Genomic DNA, 22,573 nt, shown 5'->3' with positions numbered 1-22,573 from the left:
ATTTGTGTTTCCTATGTGCCTAGATATTTATTGGGGTGGTGGTGATGGCTGTACACTGCATCCGACATGGGACCTGGAATGGAACGTGGCATGTTTCTAGCTAGGCTTCCTGCCAGTCATGTCCTCTTCCATGTTACTGCATTTCACAATTTCTTGTCTATTTTTCATTCATCCCTCTCCAAACATCCATCTATCCAGCTCTGTTCTCACTGAGCTATTTTTTTTTTGTATTTTTACAAAGCTCATGATACTCACCTTCCATGGGTTCATTTCTCACTCTTGACCAGATATGGCCTCCTTTTGTTTACATAAATATTTATATTCAGAGAGTGAGTTTGTTGTTAATATTTGCTTTGGATATGAGCCCCCAGCGTGCACACATGGGGTCTTGCATCCAATATAAAGTAACTCATTCTCTGAAGCGGCCAACAGAAAAGGCTCACCTCAATGGGAGGTGGGCCATAGCCTCACTAGTCATACTGCAACTTTACCATTGATTTCAATTTTAAGCCATTTTTGGGATCCGAATTGACAGAAAAGCAGGGATTTAACTTTATTTTTATTCTACACTATACAAAACTCCTTCAGCAAAAGGTAAAACATTAATTTAACTAAAATCTGTTATATGCTATTAAATCACTTCCAACTGAATACCCTAATAATGCTTTTGAGATATATGAGGAGTGGCTTTACTGGTACCGCGTCCGAGTGAGTTTCTATGGCAAGCAAGGATTTGAACTCTGATCTCCTGAGTCCTAGTATGACACTGCCAATCATATCGCACTGGACCTTCATAATTATAATAACTGTATAGTTAAAATCTTCTTTTGCTAAAAACAGTATCCACTGATTCTCCCAAATTAAATAATAATATAGATTGAGAGAATGTGGTTTAGGTATCTGGCTGCGGAGCCGGAGGTTGGGAGCTTGATTCCTCCCTGGGCCTCCTTGACAGAAGCTGGACTTAATGATCCACAGGGTCCCTTCCAATGATGGTGGTCGTGATTATGCCATTAGGCGGGCTTCATACAAGTTCTTGCACTCAATGAAAGAACTTTAAACTCCATTCAAACCGGAATCCATTCTGACAGAGCAGCTGTGCTAGGAAACACTACAACATAACCTCCAGACACCATATCTTGCTCATTCTTAATTTTTTTCCCCTGCTGTGTTCCGGGCATGAGCTCTGAAGAGGTCCTGTCCTCAGCAGAGCAGCCGTATCTGCTTCTCAGCTGGAAAGAAGGCTCATTACGTTTCAGCATCAAGCCACTGCTGTCTCTTTCAATAAAAGGTGATAAGAGCCCAGCCTGGGGGATGGGGGAGATCTGGTGAATAAGTAAGGCCTGAGTGACATCACTTGTCAGGCCACTGCGAGGCCAGCCAATTGTCGAAGCTCCTTTGCTTAGAAACCCTCACGCCAGGAAATAAGAGAAAAATTCCATTTCCCACTCTCAGGTCTGCTACAATCACGTTGCCTTTAGTAACATGAGCAAACCATTGTTTGTGCTCGAGGGTCCGAGCAAATTGCAAGGGCACCTCTCTACAGAATCTCTTCCTTAGGGCAATTTGTTGAGCCAAAATAGAAATTTGCATTTCAGATCCCCCCCCTTTGTCAATTCCATCAACTTGTACAAAATTAAAACCAGCATTTTCCATTCACCCTACCAGTTCTAATAAGATAGGCCACGGCTTTTTAAAGCTTTCTGTCTTGGAAGCACACAGTAAGTGAAAAAGCCCCGAACTATCATCTCCACTAGCAATTCAGTCTTACCAATTTGCCTTTGATCCTCACCAATCAAGGCTGCAACATTTTTATCTTTAAAAACTTCTTTCACTATTTGAATACATGTTGTACTTAGCATTTATACATATTTTCTCTTTATTCTTACAATGTGTAGCTCTTCTTTTTTTAAAAATCACACTTCTTACATTTTGCTGCCAGCAGTTCCAGCTTTCAGTCTCTCTCTCTTTCTAGTTTCTCCAGAATGCCCAGAGACTATGTTGTCCTGGAGGCATTTGGGTAGGGGGAAAAACATGGCAGGCATTACTGGTGGTAATCTTATTTAACCAGGAATGTCCTGGAATGATATAGTATCTGGATTACACTGAAAAACCAAATTGGCAGCCATGAGGAGCTGCTCACTTTCACCAGTTGCTGCAATTGAAGGAGTAAACCTTCCCTAAGTTCGAATTAACAATGTGCCATCACAAGCGAGATGAAGGGAATATACCCATGCGTCCCTTGTCCACGCATCTCTTTGGACATGACATGGTTCATTGTGGTTTCTTGGCAGTGGTACCCTGGCTGCTGCCACCAAGGGAAGTCTTTCTAGCACCAATACTGCCATCTTTCGGGTGCTAGTCAAAAATGTAATTACCCTGGCATTTTGACTTGTGCAAATTTCAATTTATTACTGGCACTTCATATTTTGCTTCCTATTGTAGTTTTGAGGTCTACGTAGCCTGGAGCCAAACAGAATGAACAATAACATGTTTTAATAATGTGCCATCCTATCCAGCATGAAATGTAGATAAAGACACAAATCACTGACCAAGGTTGGAAGCCCTGAACTGTTAGGCAAAGGAAATGCTGACATCTTAACCCCAAGGGGGGAAGTCCATTGAAAGCAGCTCTTTGACTCAAAATCCTTGTGAGGACACACCACTTTCCACAACTTTATCAGCTGAATCCAGATTATAAACTAATTCAAGTTTTTACTACACTAAATCTATATTCTGCATTCTACTTTTTAGGGGACTGTCTAATGAAATTTTAAACAGCCTTTTCTGGAAGAGTTAGAATGAAACAAGGAAACCTAGCACTCCAGATGTAATAAAATATATATTTCTAGAAGATAAAATACCAAGTCTCCTCGAGCTGGCAATAGCAGTATTTCCACTTGAGAATGTTCAGATCAGTTCTCAGACCTTGACCAATATTCCTGGATGAAATTTTAACTGCTCATTATAAATGATGGAATCAGTTTTAAATGCATAGAAACAACTGCAAAAGCATCAAGTCTTTCTGCCTCCGAGTATTAACATACAAGGAAAAGACTCAGAAACTCCAGAGCTAAAAATATAAAAGTATATTATACATTAGTTTCCCTCTGTAAGCCTTTGATTTTCTTTAGTGCAACAGCCAAAGGATTTGCTAACATTTGGACTTAAAACCGATCACACTAATGTTTTACAAATATATGCAAGTTTTTGTATACAGATTCAAAGTCATTTCAATTACACCAGGAATCAGAATGGTTCAATCTCTTAGGGTTGAATCTCAAATACCAAGCCAAATTAGGGCCACCTAAAGGCATGCATTGAGGGGAATGGCTCTTTTGCAGTTCTGGAGTTGATCAAGTATCCCAATGCATTCCAGAAACACTTGGAATTAAAGGGTAAAGAGTATATGTCAAAAAGAGCAGGAGGAAACTCAAACTAACATGACACACATAAATGCTCCATGTTATGCGTGAATTAAGTTTTGGACAGAGAATCCTTTATTTGTCAACTGACATGCTGCCAATATTTCATATGTGAATCCTATTCATGAACACCAAGTTATAGCCATTTGTGTCTTCCCATGGGAGTGAATGGGAGCTTCAGATTTCGTGCAGTTGGGAGTCGAAGTACAGATTAGACCACAGACCCAAATCAGTTTCTAATTCAATGTACTGAACTGGCGTCCAAACTGTATCAAGTCCCCTGTACACAGCCCTTCTTAAAATTTAACTTTAATATTATTGGAAAGTATCTTCATAATGTGAAAACAAAACTATTAAGCACAAAATACCCCAATTGCAAAGATTTGAACTAGACTGTGTTAAAATAAAATAAATGGCAAACAAGTAGCAGAAATTTAGTCTTGTGACAGCTTTAATGGCACCAAATGTTTATAGCTACAACTTATACAAGTACTGTAAACTGTATATAATGTTACAAAGTGCTAACTAAATATGAAGAATGCATAATTACTTTGGCTCAGTTAACTACAATAATTTCAGCAAAGTATCCTTTTAAAAATTGTGATCTTCAACAGTTTTTCAGTTTTCAAAACAGCAATTTTTAAAATTTTGTTAGTTGCAGTTCAGCCTGCTGCATTTTCTTCAAATGTGTGAGTTTATGCACTTCTGCTTGATTCTATATACAAATTTTTCAAGTCCTGTTTTTCATTGATCACTGAAAAACAAGGCTTGTATATCCACCCCAAACTGTAAACAGGTATAAAGCTATTTGACAATGTTTATCTAAACAAAGCTTTATAGTTGATACCCCCTTTTTTAGATTTTAACAACTATTGGGTCCATTTCATTGTAGAACAAAACAAAATCACACTCTTTCAATCTTCTATTTAGTGAAGATGTTAGTCACAAGCATGTAGATGTAGTAGTTTACCACACAACATTCTGCGGATTAATCATAATGAAATTTGGAAAAGAGATAAGCTTTATTTTTATTTTTAACAAACATGGTCCCAATTCCTCATACATTATTCCATATTCCAATTGTTTACAAAATCAGGTACAAGAATCTGTGTCGAAAGTATCAATGGATTTGTACACCCACACAGACTTGTTGTTTGAGGTTATTTAAAAGAAAAAAAAAACACTTCGTATTTTAATCACCTCAAAATGACCCCAGTATGCACACAGGGGAAAAATAAATATATAATTACAAGCAATACAAGTGCTATCATTCAAAACTGAAGGGGGGAGGGCCCAGAAGGTGGAAATCAGGGGGGAAATGCCTTTTAAGCCTCAGAGTCAAACACCGAAACCAATATACTTAAGGAATGGATTTCAAGCTTGTCTTCCCTGCTTCATACCATTCACCTGTTTTCACTGGCATGAGCAATTTATACTTGCAGGACAAAGCCTTTGGTAACTTTCGAAACTCTGATGCAAACACAAAAACAGAGTACCTGTTATTACAGGCTTCCCCAGTCTTAATTTTTGTGCTTTTGCTATAAGTCTATTTCGATAGATTTCTGCTAATTTTTAAAATTAATAATCGTTTCCTAAATATGTAGTATTAAAGTCTGTCATATTATATATATACACATATCAGAGTATGTTATCCTTCAGAATTATTCTGTTTTCCAAAATCCAATACAAATCTACTCCACATGTGTTGAAAAGAGTTTGGAACAAAGCTTCGTATCTTGGAAAAAAATGATTCTGAAGGAGAACAAGGCTGAGTGTTCCCATTAGTGAGCCTACCTAGCTAAACCAAGGTATTACTAAGATCCTTAGCATTTCAGGTATTGCCAGAAGAGGTTCAGTAACAAACCATGGAAAATGAGATTAATGAAATTCAACCACAGAAGACAGTTCAGAGGTTCATATACTGTGTTTCACACAACTGCAAGGCTGTTTTCAGGTAGGAAATGTCACGTAGCTGCTGAAACAACAACCTCTTTGTAAATTCAATGTGGTTCTGTCTGTAGTAAGTAGAATGTCCTTTCACATGAAGTCAAAACAGGTCTAAAACACTTCAAGTCAAGCTACTTTTAAAAGGAAAACTTTCATTAAATAACGTGCTAGAGTACTAGAAGCTTCTTCACATGCAAATAATGCAACTGCTTTTCAAAACAATGTATAGATGGTCAACAAGTTTTTCTATCAGAAAGAAACTCACTACTTCATAGAAAAGACAAGGTAATGACAGTTACTCAGTATTAAAAGTATTTCGTTACTCATGAATCAAATTTTATCCTGCCTTGATTTTTATGCCGTTTTTACCTCCTGAAAACTAAGAAAAAGTTAGTCAAAAAAAACTGAAATACATCTAGAATTTATTTACTTGTCCTAATTAAAGAACAATAATTGCCAATGACTCTTCGCTTGTTCTACAACCAGCTTCAGTTAGTTCTCAGTTTCTTTTAGACATAAGAGATTGTTATGGTCAACAGTTCAATTAAGCACTGCACATATTATATCTTGTAATAAAGAGGAGGCAACAGCATCACTTATACAATTATAATTTGCTGGTGGCATTTTGCACTGAAAGAAGCCCTTGCAACGTATAGGCAACTGTAAACTCTGTTAGGCAACTCCGATGTGTCTTGCAGGATGTGGAAGAAGGCTAGAGAAAGGGAGAAGAGTGAGACACCTCCACAGAGTTCCAATACTGAATTCCAAGAGTTGCTGGAACCTGGATATGTAAAAAACAAGGTGGAGGCTGGAAAGGGGGTCATGCATAAAATTGTCTCAAGTTCAAATGTACTAGTGTGACATTAACACCTTCACAGATCACAAGGATTTCCAGGAGTTGTGCAATGCTTCTTTCAGTACGTGCTAGCTGAAGGTGCAGTCAGTCGTTTTCCAATATAGATGCTGAAAGGGAATGCAATGCAAAGAAAGTTGATATCTCAAAGCCTCTTTATTTCCAAGACTGTGGGACAGTAAGGCTCCAAGTCTAATAGCAATTAACATATTTGAATGAGTTGAGTAACAGATACTATTGCAGCCGTTTCAGGCCCTGCCTACCAGCCCATTTTGATTATGGGAGCCGCAGTCTACAAACAGCTGGGAGGACTACAGGTGGCCATTTCTATATCAGGGTGCTATTTATATTGTCCCACTTTGTAGCACGGATGGGGCAAAAGAAGTCCTCATGTTCCATAGAAATGGGCAGATTGGGGATCACCAACTGAACCATGGGTGATTTTGAGCAGACTGGCAAAGATCTGATTGTTGTTGTACAACAACATCAAAAGAGGACAATTAATTAAAAAAATGTAGATAATGATTTCTCATCTGAGGCTACAGCTCTCCAGTTCCCAAGATTAAAGACATGCAAAGTCCTCATTAGTACAATTCAAACCATACTTTTCATGAAAGCAATTATGACAATTTTATCAGAAAAAAATGGGCACAGGTTGTGGGTTTAGCCAAAATCTGGAATCTCCCAACATCTCTTTTTAAGTCCTTCCAAGCAGTTATGGCGACAAATACAAACAATTTGTTAAGTTGTCCATAAGAACCCACAATAGATATTTGGGCATCTAGGCGGCAAACAAGCAGGTCTCTCTCTCTCTCTCTTTGCCACTTCTACACCTCCCACCAAAACTGTAACAGGTTTTTACACCAAGAAAGTTATTTTCTATATCAAGAAAAAACTGCATTTCTTGGTACAGAATGGATGCCCATTTTTCAACAAAAGTCTTCAAGCAGTTCATTCAGCACTCAGCTGCTAAAGCACTGGCCGCTATTCAAATATTAGCTACAAACTGTAGAAGAACAAGTTCACAGAGACTGAAAGACACATAAGATGATTTGTGGTTATTGCTGCACAATAGAAAAGGAATCTCTTTTATAGTAATTATGGGAATGAGGTAACATAATTTATATGCAGTGTTTTTTTCAGTCTTTCTGGGTTTTATTCTCTAGGCTCCTATTCAGAAATCACACATCTTGTTAAATTATAACACTGTTAAATAACTTTGTCTTCACATTGCAAAGTTCCTTTCACTGTGACTTCAAGGACAATGAAATTTCCACCAGGTTATTTTCAGAAGCACTACAAGTAATGTAGGAGTACAAATGTAGAACAACTCCTATACCCTGCCCCCAAAGTGTATCTGCTAATACTTACCCCAGTCCCAAAGCCAAAACATGAGATATGAACAGAGATGGAATGAATACTTTAAGAAACTCAGCTGAGAAAATGCCACCTTTCTTCATCGCTCCACTCTTCCTCATACTTAAAGACACTGCTCGTTTTGGATGTCTGAAATGAAATTCCCTAGAGAGAAAAACATAGATAATACCTGGTAAGCTCGAATTAATTCATATATTTAAAAAACAATACATCAGCAAGCAATCTCAGAATATATGAAACACTAGGAAAATCACTAAGAGACTTAGAGAATGTAAGAGCAGTTATAAAGAGACAAGGTAGACCAGAGAGGACAATGCTGTGTTTTCATACATAGATTTTATCTGTCTTGCACAGTTAACAGACGTTTGCATTTAAAGATGTTGCTACAGTACAGACCAATATTCTGAGAACCATTAATAACTGTTAAGTCTTACAGATAAGAAAAACTAAGGGCACTCTTTGCATAATGCCACATTAGAGAGGCAGAGTCAACTCTATATATTGGAGACTGACAAAGCCAGTTGTATGGCAATATTGTTTTTGATTCTTGGACACAATACAGGCTGCACAATGCCAAGAAACAAACCTGCTTTTATCCAGGTTGGGTTTGAACAAGCTCCAAGGGAAGATGCACATTTTTAATTCAGAAACTGCTGCTTCTGGAAGCTTCCAGGAATAGAAGTTTTTTCTCAGAATGGATGAAATCAGGGCTGGGCTTTGAGAGATATAGAAGCTGACCTCAAAATAACCCTTGTTGGCTACATGCAGCCATAAGCTAATACATTCCCAATCCTACTGTAAATATTACTAAAATATTTAATTTAAAAAAATACCCGCCATGAACACCATCTTGTTTTGTCTAAAAATCCACAGAGATCAAAACACACAAGCTCACAGAAGTCAAGCAGAATTTGCCTTTCCTCTTTCATGATGTGGCTGTTGCTATTGTTCTGAAGCACACTGCTACACAGGTGGGCAATTTCCTGCCAAACTTCACTTCTCCCTGGAATCCATGTGAAGCTTTAGACCAATCTCTGCTAAGAGCAGCTTGAAGTTTGGACACCAGGGGCCTGAGTGCCATGTAAGCTGGCAGACTGTATATGCCGGGGTGGGGGTGGAGAGAGGAGTGAACTGCCTTCCAGGTATGGCTTATCTGGAAGTGCCACACAGGGGTATAATTCTGTTTGAATCTTACCAGAACTACTTCACAATATGAATACTGTTTGCCAGGGTGCTCATGGAAGTGGAGTGCTGCAATTTATGTTTTTCAAACACAACTAAACTAATGAAGCACAACATTAGTTTTGTTTTCTCTGATGAGAAAACCAGTTCTAAGTAGATGGGCATGAACCGAACCATGAACCCAATAAAAAAAATGAACTGGGCTGGTTTGTGGTTCCAATTTTGCAAAGATGAAATGCTGAACTCTTTCCCCGCCTCAGTGCTTTGTTTTCCTTCAGCATAATGGGATGCCCACCCTGCCCCCTCCTACTGCCCCCATCACCTGCTTATCTTGTCTTGAAGCTACAGCCTCCTCCACCACTAACGTCATCCTGCGAGGCAACAGACCCAGGTCTGCTGCCTTTCATGATGGCAGTGGTGGCTTCAAGACATGGTAGGAAGGTGATGAGGCAGTTGGAGGGAAGGGGCAGCTGTCCCTGGTACAAACCTAAAAAAAAATTAACCCTGAGCCAATTCATTTTTTTGGTGATATGTGTTTCATGGCAGTTTGTGGGTAGCCACAAACCATCACAAACCCTTGTTTTTCCAGTTCATGTCCATCTCTTATTCTCAGCCTCTTTTTTTTTTAATAGTAATTCATTCCAATAACAATGCTTCATAATGCAGCAGCAATTCCTTCTGAATGAAGTTATGTTTATTAGCAAATATTGCAACTCACTTAGGAGGAATGTTTTCAGGTCTACTTGACCAGTCTGATACCCAGTCAGCACTTTTCTTCAAAATGTCCACCTCCTTCTCTCCTTCCAAAGCTTCCTCTTCAGACTGAAAATACAAGGGGACACATCTGGAACACATTCAATTCTTTATTGTATGTACTTCCAAATATTTGAAGGGAGAAAAACAAAAATGTGGGCTGTTCTTACACCATTATGTTGCTCACACAACGGTTCACATCAAGAAAATGCAGCCACTGCAAAGACTTACCTCATACCAGTGTTATCACTTTTTTAGAACAGTCGTTTGCTTACAGAGCTGAAGGCTACCCATATTTAAATACTTCTTTAAATAAAATATTGAAGGACTAAAGCTAGAGTTCGAAATCAATTCTAAAGCTAGAGTGTTCAAAATAAAATTTAATTACAAAATTAAAGAATCAGAAATCGCAAACAAAAGTGTATTTTATACAGGGCTGAGGTTAACACGCATAGCTGACATGGCTATACGTTATAGCAGTGGTTCTTAACAGATGTGGAAAGAGTCTGGTAAATCTTAGGAAAACTGCTCTAAGGACTGGACATTTGAAAAATGAAGAGCACACACCCCAACTTACACCCACAATTACCACTAAACTGCAAGGCAAATACAAAGGTCTTGGCTAGGGAAAAAAAAGTTTGGGGAGATGTCAAAAGAAGCACACAACATTATTGGGGAGTTGTGAAGACTCTGCACATCCTTTGACCTTAATAAAGCAGCAACCCAAATACTCAAGATCCAGCTCCAACATCAACAGGGTCATGTCTTTTTGAGTTAGAAAAGGCAGTTATAAAATAATAAAAATCAGAAACAATAACTTGGATTGGCACAACCAGAACAAGATCTACAATTCATTTGCTGGCACTTTTGGGATCGGATTAGAGGAAAGCTTCTGCTGAGTGTGAGAGATCCTCCATATGTTGTTGCATTCCAACTCCCATCATCCTCAGCCAGCATAGCAGCGAGTGACAAAAGGGTACTTGAGTTCAACAACAGAGAGCTCCAGGTTCGCTACCTCTGTCTTAGTACAACATGCCTTTCATACAGTACTGCCGAAGACAACAAATTATACTACTGATTTGGTTAGTCATCCACTCTTCCTGCATCAGATGCTGCTGGCCTTACTCAGACTTATACCAGTTAGATTACTACAAGCAACACCCTGAAGATCCTGAAATCCTTGATAGCATTTAAATGTAGTGGCAATGACTACATATGTATGCACGATCAGATCGCTCATGAGAATGTAATTACTCATCATACTTTTGTTATCTTGCCACCCAAGATTCCCAAGATGGTAGTAACATTTGGAACTCAATGGTGAGAACAATTTAAAAAAATAGTTCAATGATTATCGTTAAGATTTTGAAAGCAATACCTTCTTCACAGCTACATATGCAAAATATGTTATATAAAATAACATACTGTTATGCTACCACTGGAATTAAAATTAATCCAAAGAATTCAATATAAAAGCATTCAAAATGCTTAGCTATTCACAGACAATTGTTCTGTGAGGAATTAAGATACGCAAATACACAGCGTGAATGTATCATGTAGGATTACGTTCCTACACAACTAAGAATTAAAACACTGTGTGGACATTCAGGGTTATTTTGCAAACTAGCACAGAAACTGACTGCACAGGAGAAGTGTCTTTTCACAGATGCAAACCCCAAAACATGTGTCAACATTTTTGACAGGTTAAAATTAATGAAAACTCACTGCTAAAAGACAGATTAGTATTGTGCTATATGAACCTAGATGAAATAAAACTGTGCAAATAGAAATAAAAGTACCTGAGAACTATTGTCTTTACTTGTGTGCATTTCCACATCAAACATTATCTGTCCATCATCTTGAGGAGAAGGGCTAGAAGAAAGAAAATGTGATTCAATCACTCTTAGTATCATTACAGATCGAGATTACAGTGTGTTTTATTACATTACTAGAAACTAACAAACCACCATTCACATAATCTTTCTTTTGCTTTATCATCAGGGAAAACCCCAGATATACATATGTCCTAAACTGATAAACAGCAAAGCAAAAACAAGTGAAAGTCAACACTGCTAGCTAAAGAGTTCTGACTAATGCTTCTTCCTGTCTCTTTTTCCTAGGATTTTCTTCTTTCATAGGAAATTGGGCTTCTGCTATTGCTATCCCTACTTTCAGGGAAGAAAGGCACACCTACACCTAATCACCAGAACTTTGATTCAGCAGCCAGCCCTTTTCTCTGGTAGGTCTTCTCTTTGCTTAACACAAAACCAGCTGTCCTACACCACAGTGAAAGACACTTCTGTTTTAGAGAGAAAAATATTAAGACATTACTCTTAATCAGCCTGAAGATAGCTGTCAAATAATTTTAGCATAGTCTTTCGAGACTGAAGGATGTCTACAATTTTAGCATGAAGAACCTCAGTGTTGCATTTTAAAGGTTAGTTACCATCTACAGTCTCTTTAAAACACTTCTAGAGATCATGCAGATGAGTTCTGTTTCAACTCATCATCTTTTGTTATTTGGAAACAAAAGACTGTCCTTCCAGGTCAGAGTGATTAATAACAGAAAGACCTTTTTGCTTTTCACTGTAGTATTTAACTTACAGAGCTTCAAACACTATTTAAAACTACAAAGACAGTCATCTTTCAGACAGGTTATTCCATTATTCCTTCATACAAAAGAAAGATGGGAATCTGGAACCCAGATTTGGTGTTAGAAAGATCTCGCTTCAGGACAGAAGGCTGAACTGGTAGGTTTCCAGTTCTGTCATACTTCCCCAACTTTATAAAAAAATGCTGCTGGCAAAATGAGTTCTCTATCATGGTGTTATGTACATGGTGTTATGTACTTGTCATGTCAAGGCAGAACTGACTTACAAGGATCCTAATAGGTTTTCAACATAAAGGCGGTATTTAAGGAGTGGTATTACCAGTTCCACATACATCCCCATAAATTTCCATGGAAGAGCCATGGTTTACTGCCTGTTAATAATTTTAACAGGTTGTAGTAAAAGCATTCTTAAAGAGAAAAACACTAATTATCATCATCACCACCACCACCTCTGTACATGCTGTTTTCCAAAGAAAAAGTATGACAGGCCCCTACATCAAGGGATTTATAAACTAAAAGACACTGAGAAAGGGGTCATGCACAACCTGATTTTTTACAATTTTTATTTGCAATGCTATCTCATAACTGTAGGTAATTGCATGTAATTTTTATAATACTTCAGAATTAAAAGACTCAGGCAAACCTCATCAAGGTTAAAGAAAGGCCTCTAGCAATTAATGCGACTGTATACGTAATGTTATCTGAACCGAACATCATTTATTTATATAGATTAACAGTAGCAAAAGCTCAATCACCCATATAAAAGGCTTAAATAAATCTCCATTCTGTTTATAATACCATTTGCTGGACTGAACTTGCTTTGCCCCTCATGCCTCCATTCCCCTATTCCTTGTATGTCATGGCTACACATTTAGATTACAAATAGCAGCTACACTGTTTATCTTTCTAAGCCCTTTTTGGTTAAAGGCTGGAATACAAAAGCACTTAATACATAAAGAATAAATCTATTCCAAATAAATTGATGGAGCTTGTTACCTGTCACAGTGAGAACTACCCCTTGAACTGCTCTGGCCAGACTCATGCTGAGCATCTAGAAGTATCTTCTCCATATCTCCATTGTGGATGGAAGATGAAGAAGGAACATGTTCCAGGCCTCCATTTTTTGCATTGCCATTATCATTCCCGTTACCATTCATCTGCAGCTCTACCCAGGAGCCTGTTGAATAGTCAGATGTTTAATCAGAAACGAGGGAACCAAAATCCTGCAAAGGTTTGCCATGCAGTTGCAGCCATTCTTATTATTTAAACTTCTATACTATCCCATTAGTGTGAACAACTCTCTGGGAGGTTCACAACACATCAAGTCATCATGACTATATTGCAAGTTCCCAGTGAGGGGGTAATGGAAAGTTTTTATTAGCAACAATCCCAAGTTTAGATAAATACAAAGAAAACAACCTGACTGCAAAGAGTATGTCCCATTTATCCACAGAGCAAATGTCTGCATGTTTTCTTAAAAGTCAAAATACCTGCTATGACCCCACAACTTGCAAATAACGGCCCAAGGAACTGGGCTACCTGTGTTTACCAGTAATGTTGGGAATGCACATTTACAAAAGATATAGCTGCAGCTTCTAGGAAGGGAGAGTATTGGAAAAAACAAAATCTCTGCTTACACTACATCTATGCTTTCCATGAATATGTTTGGAGATGTCTGAAGTACCTTATATTTTGTTTGCCTGCAAAGCAATTCTACACACTTTTGCCAATGTTCTTTCTATGCTCAGATATGTTTTGTTGTAAAGTGCACATTTTGGAAAATCTGACAGTCTGCGAACACAGACAATTTTCCAGCGTTAAGGATTTAGGGAGACAAATATACACACCTCAGATTTTTCAGGTGTGTCCATAGTTATTTTAAGAGTAAAGGGAGAACAAAACATATCAGCTCTGCTTCTAAAGGGATAGCCTAAGCATCTGTTCTACAACTAAAGACAACAACCACATTTCAAACTGCAAGTGGTCTTCATTTTGCTGGCTAGTTGTGCCAAACAACATAGCAAGAAGAGACAGGTGATCCTTAGCTAAGTTGTTTTGAGATTCAGATGTTATTTAGATTTCTTTGAGTTTGAAGAGTTCTACTGTAGATCGGATGCTATAACGCAGTGGTTCTTAATGTGGGCAATAATGCCCCCCAGGGGGCGATTTCATTTTTCAGGGGGGGCGGTAGAACAAAAAGGGGCGGTGTGGGGGCAAAAGAACAGAAGGGGGGCGGTAGGGGGGCACTGGAGAAGGTGACTGCAGCCGCAGTGCTGGCAGTAGATCTGGTGCTGCTGCTGCCGCCAGATGATCCAGCTCTTTCTACCTGCCACATCTCGCCTTTCTCCTTTATGGGAGCACTGAGTGTGGATCAGGTGGAAGGAAAAGGTCTCTTGGGTCCTCATCCTCACCCCATGAAGCGCTGCCTCGCACCCGGGTGGGGAGGGAGACAAGGTAGGTAGGTAGGTGGGTAGGTAGGTAAGATATCACCTCAGGGAGGGGGCGATGATAACTTCCTCAATGGCTCAAGGGGGCGTTTCTTTCAAAAAGGTTAAGAACCACTGCTATAACGTATAGCCATGTTTGTATCACAAGCAGCATTCAAACAAATGATAAGACTGGATTTTAACTGATAAACAAAGTTGAGACTTCCAACTTGGAAAATCTGGATCTAAATTTCTTGGAATCCAAGGTATTTTCTGATATTTTGTGCTGCATGCATTTTCAGGGTACTGTACATGGAAAGAAAATTAGTGTAGATATACATCTTTGTAATGGTGGAAGTGCAAGTCATGTATCAAATGTATATGATCCATGGGCAGAGTGGGGAATACTTTGCATCCAAGATTACTCACCTTAGGATCTTTTTTGCTGATTTAGTATGTGTTTGCAATTTTGCTCACTTACCTAACAGTAAGATTAGAACTGTATTCTAAAACAGTGGTTCTTAACCTTTGTTACTCTGATGCTTTTGAATTGCAACTCCCAGAAACCCCAGTCAGGACAGCTGGTGGTGAAGGCTTCTGGGAGTTGCAGTCCAAAACTCCTGAGTAACCCAAGGTTAAGAACCAGTGAGAACCACAAAATCTCACAACATCATTTCCTGATTATTAAATCAGAACATTGTTCTATTATTGGAAAGTTGAAGATGTTGTTAGCCGCCCAGAGTAGTCAGTTGACTAAATGAGTGGGGTACAAATTCAATAAATAAATAAATAAATAAATAAATAAGATCTTAACACCTATAAGCACTTCTCTTCCACTAACATTAATCTGGATAGTAATGTGGATCTGATCAGGAACTCAACTGGAGGTGACTTGTAAGGGTACATGTCCAATTATTTCTTTTTCATGACATTTAGAACAAAGATTCTCCCAGTGCACTTCTTCCAATGCATCCTAGTGAAAGGCTGTTGGTATTTGTTGACAGCACGGCTCAACTTAAATTTAATTAGAAGGAGATCTCACTTCAACTCAACCTCCAAATTCTATATATACGTGGTCTACAATCTACCAAATCTTTTAGTTTGTAAGCCATGACATGATTCTTTATTGCTTTTCTCAACTAGTGTTCATACTAGTTCTACCTTAGCACTGAAATTGCTCTGTCATAGCATGTACACAGAGAACAGCAAGTAAAGTGTTCAACTGCTTAATATTTTGGAAGTTAAACTGCACTGCTACATTAAAAATGCAACACTACTTGCAAAAAATGAATACTATTAGCATGTTAACATTTCTAATTAAGAGTTCATCAAAACATTGGCAGAAGATATACATCAATCCTTTTAGAGCAGAAGAAATCAAGTAACCCTACCTTCTTTCAGCAGATCTTATTCTGCAATTAAAAATGGTACATGGCCAGCCTCAAGAAATTGAGGAAAAATGCCTAAAAATAATGAAGGGACTCTGAATAATGTATACTTGCAACTCAATTAAATCATAAGGCATGTTCATAGACTCTGTAACATAGAGTAAGCACCTGAACATTTTATTCTGGCCAAATTCAAACTAAAACAGTTACAAGTTATACTAAACCTTAATAACCTGTGGTTTCAAAGAAGGTTAACCACAATCCTCAGAAGCCTCCCTATAGAACCGTCTTTTAGATGTCACAGCACTGATTTCACAGGCAAGTGTTTTGAGAACAGATCTTTCTTTCATGCCTTTCACATGATTCAGAAGGTGCAATGAGGAAAGATGATTTTTAAAATGAACATTGTCTTTCATTCAGGCAAGAGCTTCTTTGAAAGTATGACTGCACATGTACTAACCAGCTAAGCCTTTGAGAAGATCAAGAATCATTTCTTCATTATGAAATCCACACTGAAGCATTAAGGAATATACTTCAGTCTGATCCACAAACAAAAGACTACACTTCTCCAGCTCGCAGACCCTGGACACAGGAGACAACACGTATCTGTGATACTGAGTCAGCCACTGAATAAACTCATTCTTACACTCTAGCTCCTCCTGCCTTGCTATTTGAAGTAGCCAGGAACTAAATAAAAACAGTGGCCTGTCCAAACATGTCAATTCACAGTTCTCTCCTTCCACACTGTCTAACATTCCTCCCCTCCATAAAGGACTGCTTGGTAAATCTTTTTGCTGACTCCAGCTATTAACAGCTACCTACAAGTTTATTGTCATCGAAGCGACCAACATGAATTTGACCCAACTCCAGAGGCAGTGGAAGACAGGAGGGCTGACATGCTCTGGTCCATGGCGTCACGAGGAGTCGGACACCACTTAACGACTAAACAACAACAAGAAGTTTATTCTATTTTAATTCAATGAATGAAATGGAGTATCGAAGTCCCAATTCTTTATGTCCACAAGGATCACCCAGCAGTGCTTCAATTAATTCTCTGGCAGAGCTCGTTTCCACTCCAATTCTATACAACTCTTGCCTTTTAAATGGCTGAAACCCCAGTCACTTGCCTTTTACTCATTAGCTCCATTCATTCTTAGCTCTCCTCCAACACAATTCTTGCCTAACACCTATAGTTATCTGACCTCCCTCTTTCACAAGAGCGGCCTCTTATTTCTGGTGACAATCCCATACACTTGGCTCCTTTTATGCAGTCAAAACAAGGCTCTTATCTGGACAGCCATCTATCTTAGAAAGGAAACTCACTTTTTTTAGAACTGAGTACACCTGGGTTTGTTTGTCCATAGAAGAAAACATAAGTGACACTTAAAACAAGTTCCTTCTGCCACAACCTTTGAATGTCCAACTGCTGTGAAATCACTTCCCTTAGCATTGGAAAACTTGATTTATAAGCTTATTAAAGGGGGAAAATACATAAACCAATAAAGAAACACAACACATTTATGAATAGCTTTATTCTAAATATTTGATTATTACTATCATTAAACATACACACACACAAGTTACCGTTCCAGAAAAACCAGGTTTTAAAACATCAGATGTATAATCTTTTAAGACAGAAAGCCCTGACTGTTTTTTACAGGAAGCTTATGGGCAACAGAACCAACAAACACCTGCAGGCCTTTCCAACCTGGCCAGGGGGGGATAACAATCAATTATTATTATTTTTTTTAAAAAAATCAATTTTAACCATATTAAATTTAAATCAATGTGGTTTAAATCCAATCCACCCTCCACCTGGCACAGTCCATCTGTCACTCACATGGACTGTAAGAAGAAAACAAAGAGCCATCAACTTTTAAGACAAGCTATTTTTTGAAGCAGAGGTAGAGAGAACCTGTGGCTTTCTTTCAAAGAGTTGCTGGGCTAAAACCCATCGTCTTTCCCTAGCCGCAGCTGGGGTTTCCGTGTTATGGCCTCAAACCTCACACAAGGCAAAATAAATGTGGAAACTCACTTTTTAGAAAGAGACTTGGCACTGAGATCTGCCAGGACTGCTGACACTTTCCTAGTTTCCCGCCCCCCCCCCCGACATAGATATATTGGTGCCCTGCCTAACCAAGGCTTACAGAGATCTAAAGCTATTATTGTTATTATTGTTATTGTTATTATTATTATTATTGACCTAAAACAAAGGTACCACCTGTACAAAAATACGATAATATTTTGGGAGGGGAGTGACAGCCACCGTTGCAGCCTCTTCGCGAGGGTCCCTTCCCTGGGCGCCCCTCCCCCGCCCGCCCTCACTTCTGAAGACCCCCCTCCCCCCACGCGCATTCCAGACCTCCCATTGGCTCAAAGCCTCTCGCGCGGCCCGGCGGCCAGCCAATCCTGGCCGGAGGGGCCCCGAAAAGGGTAGGGGGCGCCCTCCCCTCCCCCCATCCTGAGGTAAACGAACTCTCCTCTTTCTTCCTCGCCGCCGCCGGGCTTGGCCTGCCAAGTTGCCTCCGTCGAAGGGACCTGAGGAGGGAAAGGAAGGGAAGGGAAGACTCACTGTTGAGGCCGGGCTCGGCGGGCGTCCCCTCGGGCGACGGGTTGTTGTTATGGTTGTGGTGAGGCGACTCCGGAGGGGAGGACATGGCGGCGGCGGCGGCCGGACGCGGAGCTCTTCGGGGGCCGAGGAGAAGAGCGATAACGACCAAACAAACAACACGGGGTGTGTGTGGGGGGGACGCGCGACCGAAGCAGCAGCGCCCAGCCACCCCGCCTCCTTTGGGCCACTGCGCAGGCGCCCGGCCCGACCCCGCCCACTGGCCCGGGCGCAGGCTCCGCCCCCGCAGCCAGCCACGGTCTTTCCTCCCTGACGTTTCTCACGTACGCGCCTCGGATGAACGGGCCGGGAAAGAGGGGGGCGTGGCCGCCGCCGCCGCTCAGGCTCCGGGCGCCTGAGGGTTGGTTCCCCGCCGCGCCTGCGCAGGACGGTCCCGCGGCCCTAACCCCCTTGCCTTCCCGTGTTACTGCGCAGGCGCGGGGTGTTGGCAAACGTGTGGCTTCGAGAGATAGGGAGAAATTTGATGGGTGTGTGTTCCCTCTGGAGGTGACGTGCAATTGCTCCTAGAAAGCTATGGAGAAAGCCCAAATTGCAAAAATTAAAACGCAGCAGCGCAGAAGAGTTGCACCAATATGCATTATTTGGTTTGCGATGCTGAGCTGCCGAGAATGGAGGGAAATATAATTGCAGTATATAAAGATGCTCATTGGTTACAAAGATAGAAGTTATTGTCATATAGTCATCAATTTAAAAAAATAATAATAATGAAATGCTCTCTGTTTTTATAGTCACTCCTAGATGACTGGATCATTACCATCATTTGCAAAGGAATAACAAAGCAGACCCTGGAACATACACATAATGCATTTGTCATGAAGAAACATGGGGGTAAGGAAGTCACTGAGTTTTTATCTCCCATCAGCTTCTCATTTTGGAAATAAACAGGTGTTCTTACTCTCCAGTCCTTTACATCTATATATTAGTTCTATTCACTCCGGCCACCACACAACTAAAGGAGCCAATGCAGAGTTCTGGCTTTAGTTGGGCTGCACACTTTTATGTATTTGTCAAATAGATGATAGTTCAGTAGATTTCAGGTACGAGCAAACGAGCTAGGCATCCTTTCCAGTCCTGAGTTTGTATTAAATGCAGAACTTATTAACAGCTTCACAGGAAGATAAGAGTTTTAGGCAATTTAATATGTTGGCTTGTTCTGAAACAGAACTAGTTAATTAGGAAAGCAAGGCTAATGTTTGGAGGCAAAATGTTTTATGTGGCAGCCAGCTTGGCATGTCAGGTTACAGTCACTCAAACTGTGCCATTGCATGCAAGGTATTATTTCATTTTGGATTTAGATCATTATATTCAGATAAGCATTGTTTTCAAAGGATTATGTTATGTAAAAAAAAGTTGATACAGAACAGGTTACCCACCTGTAATTGTAGTTCTTCGAGTGGACCTCTGTGATTCATACCCTGGGTGATCTGCGCCTGCGCGGAGCCTCATTGGAAATGAGCTTCTGCAGTAGCAAAAAACACATTAGAATAAGGCCCTGCCCCCCTCGTATAAGTACCTTGGCGCCTAGGCTCCTTTCAGTTTTGTCAGCTGCCGCTAAATTAAGCGGAATGACGTGACAGTGGGGAGGACGGGTGGGATGTGTAAATTACAGAGGTCCACTCGAATAACTACAATTATAGGTGGGTAACCTGTCGTTCTTCTTCGTGGCCTCTGCGAATCACACCCTGGGTGACTAAAAAGCTGGCTTACCCGAGGCAGGGTGTCACGCCAAGGTAGAGGCTAGAACAGCATGTCCAAAGGCCACATCAGACTTTTGCCGGAGATAAAGTCTATAATTCTGGATGAAAGTGGACAGCTGTGCCCAGGTGGCGGAGGCGCAGACGTCTGGAAGAGGTACACCCCATAGGAATGCCGTAGAGGTTGCCACTGCTCTGGTGGAAGGAGAGCAAATCACCTTCAGGACTGCATGCCAGCTGATACGCAAGGTGAGTGAATGGTTGAAGTGACCTATCTAGATATAGTTTGAGACGTCACCTGGCGACCTTTAGTAGCTGGTTGGTGACTTATGAAAAGTCGAGGTGAACGTCTGAAAGGTTGGATGCGTTGGATGTAAAAGGCAAGGGCTCACCTAACGTCTAAAGTATGGAGGATTCTTTCTTGAGTTATGGACGGTGACGGGAAGAAGGAAGGAAGGATAAACGGCCGAGAGAGATAGAACTGAGATACGGCTTTGGGGACGAAAGAAATGTCCATGGATAGTTTGACTTTGTCTGGAAAAAACTGTAAATAAGGATAGTCGGGACGTAAGGCTGCTAAATTACGAGCTCATCGAGCTGAGGTGATGGCGACGAGGAAAACTGTTTTAAAGGTAAGTAGCCGTAAATCAGATGAAATTAAAGGTTCGGTTACTTGCTTTCATCGTGTGCCACAACAGGCCTAATTTCATACATCCTGCTTCATTTATTGTCCATAATTCTAACCATTCTTTATCTTTTCTACTACCTCTGGGTACTGTAAAAAGTTAATATCCATTCTCCATCTTTTACAGTTTTTATAATCTTTTTAAATCTCAATCTCCATTGACATCAAAGCATGATCTGTTATTTTTATAGAATTAATCTCAGTATTAACTATCTTAGGAATTAAATCTTGAGATGTGAATATGAAATCTATTTTGGAATAACTATTATATACTGCTGAAAAATAAGTATATCTTCTTTCATCACCTTTCATTACCCTCCAAATATCTTTCAAGTGGTTATTTTTTACCTTCTTGCTCAATACTGCATTTCTTTGGAGAACATCATTCCAATCATAAAAAGTTTTATCCTTTATCATAACCATATTGAAATCTCCTGCCATAATAACATAACCCTTCTTTACCTTCTCCATTTCTTAATAACCATGTCATAAAAATCTCCTTGTTTATTATTAGGTGCGTAAACATTAAACATCCTTCCAAACCCATTTTACCCTGTATTATTATAAATCTACCATTACAATCTTTTACTACCTGTTTCACTGTAAATTCGCAATTTTTAAAAATTATGACTGCCACACCTCTAGATTGACATTCCAAAGTTTTTTTCATAAATGTCTATACTCTATTATTCATCTTACGTTCATTGACTCTATCTTTTGATAGATGAGTCTTGCAAAAAGGCAATGTCCACCTTATCTTTCTACCTACCTACCTACCTACCTACCTACCTACCTACCTACCTACCTACCTACATACATACATACATATTTTTATTGTTACAGCATTGAGCCATACAAAATTGAATACAAAACTTCAAAGACTGTCATGCACTGCAAAGAGCCATACCAGACATACAAAAAGTAAAATATCTAAAACAGCAAATATAGCAATGTAAGACCAAGGTCTAAGGGTTTAGCTATCTATTCTGGCTGCTATAGCATGCCGCCCAAAATTTTGCTACCAGTTCTGTAGTAGTCCGATTTTGGTCGATTAACAATTGATTACAGTAGTCCAAACCCGATTGACCTGCCATATCTTTTAAGAAAGATGTAATATATTTTCCTTGAATCTTATTATGCCTGTTACATCTGAGCATCATATACTCGATGGATTCTATCTCGTCAGAGCCACAGGGGCAGAATCTCTGTTCCCTTGGGATTTTCTTAAATCTGCCTTCCAACACCGCAGAAGGGAAAGCCTCACATCTAGCCAGAGTAAAGGTTTTCCTAAATGCTTCTATTCTTCTTTTTACTATTGATCCCAGACCTTTCACGTTTAAAGTGCCTAGTCTTATTCCCTTGCCCATTTCAGTTCAAATTCTGTCCTCTTAACAGGCCCCATGTGCAACCCATTTCCCCAACAAACGAACAAAAAAATTAAAAATTAAACTCAACATAACCCAAACATATAATGCTTTACCCCAACAACCCACTGAACATTTATCTTTTTTCCCACCCCACCATATTCCCCCACTATAACTACTAGCGAGGGCACAAGGTGGGGGGGGGAGGGCGCCACCCCTCTCCAGCAGAATGGCAACTA

At 39.8% G+C, this 22,573-nt stretch overlaps 1 protein-coding gene across 1 annotated transcript; it reads right to left on the bottom strand.

Annotated features, from left to right (window-relative positions):
- Window positions 1-3,858: 3,858 nt before the first annotated feature.
- BNIP3L (BCL2 interacting protein 3 like) lies at window positions 3,859-18,780 on the bottom strand. The gene is made up of 6 exons (XM_020814140.3): window positions 18,535-18,780; window positions 13,145-13,325; window positions 11,337-11,409; window positions 9,503-9,606; window positions 7,597-7,746; window positions 3,859-6,335 (listed from the first exon to the last, which is right to left on the bottom strand). The coding sequence occupies exons 1-6, from the start codon at window positions 18,617-18,619 to the stop codon at window positions 6,287-6,289; spliced, it is 642 nt and encodes a 213-aa protein (XP_020669799.1). The 5' UTR covers window positions 18,620-18,780; the 3' UTR covers window positions 3,859-6,286.
- Window positions 18,781-22,573: the final 3,793 nt, after the last annotated feature.

Source organism: Pogona vitticeps, chromosome 8, assembly GCF_051106095.1.
Source record: "Pogona vitticeps strain Pit_001003342236 chromosome 8, PviZW2.1, whole genome shotgun sequence".
Taxonomy (NCBI): Eukaryota; Metazoa; Chordata; class Lepidosauria; order Squamata; family Agamidae; genus Pogona; species Pogona vitticeps.
This window is presented reverse-complemented; position numbering and strand designations above follow the sequence as displayed.

Bases quoted from the DNA above. Each gene is read 5' to 3' on its own strand.
- BNIP3L (XM_020814140.3), bottom strand. From the start codon at position 18,619: ATGTCCTCCCCTCCGGAGTCGCCTCACCACAACCATAACAACAACCCG. The intron at 13,326-18,534 runs GTGAGTCTTCCC...ACTATTCAACAG, and splicing joins CGCCGAGCCCGGCCTCAACA to GCTCCTGGGTAGAGCTGCAG. The intron at 7,747-9,502 runs GTGAGTTGCAAT...TTTTCTCTCTAG, and splicing joins CCTGAAAACATTCCTCCTAA to GGAATTTCATTTCAGACATC.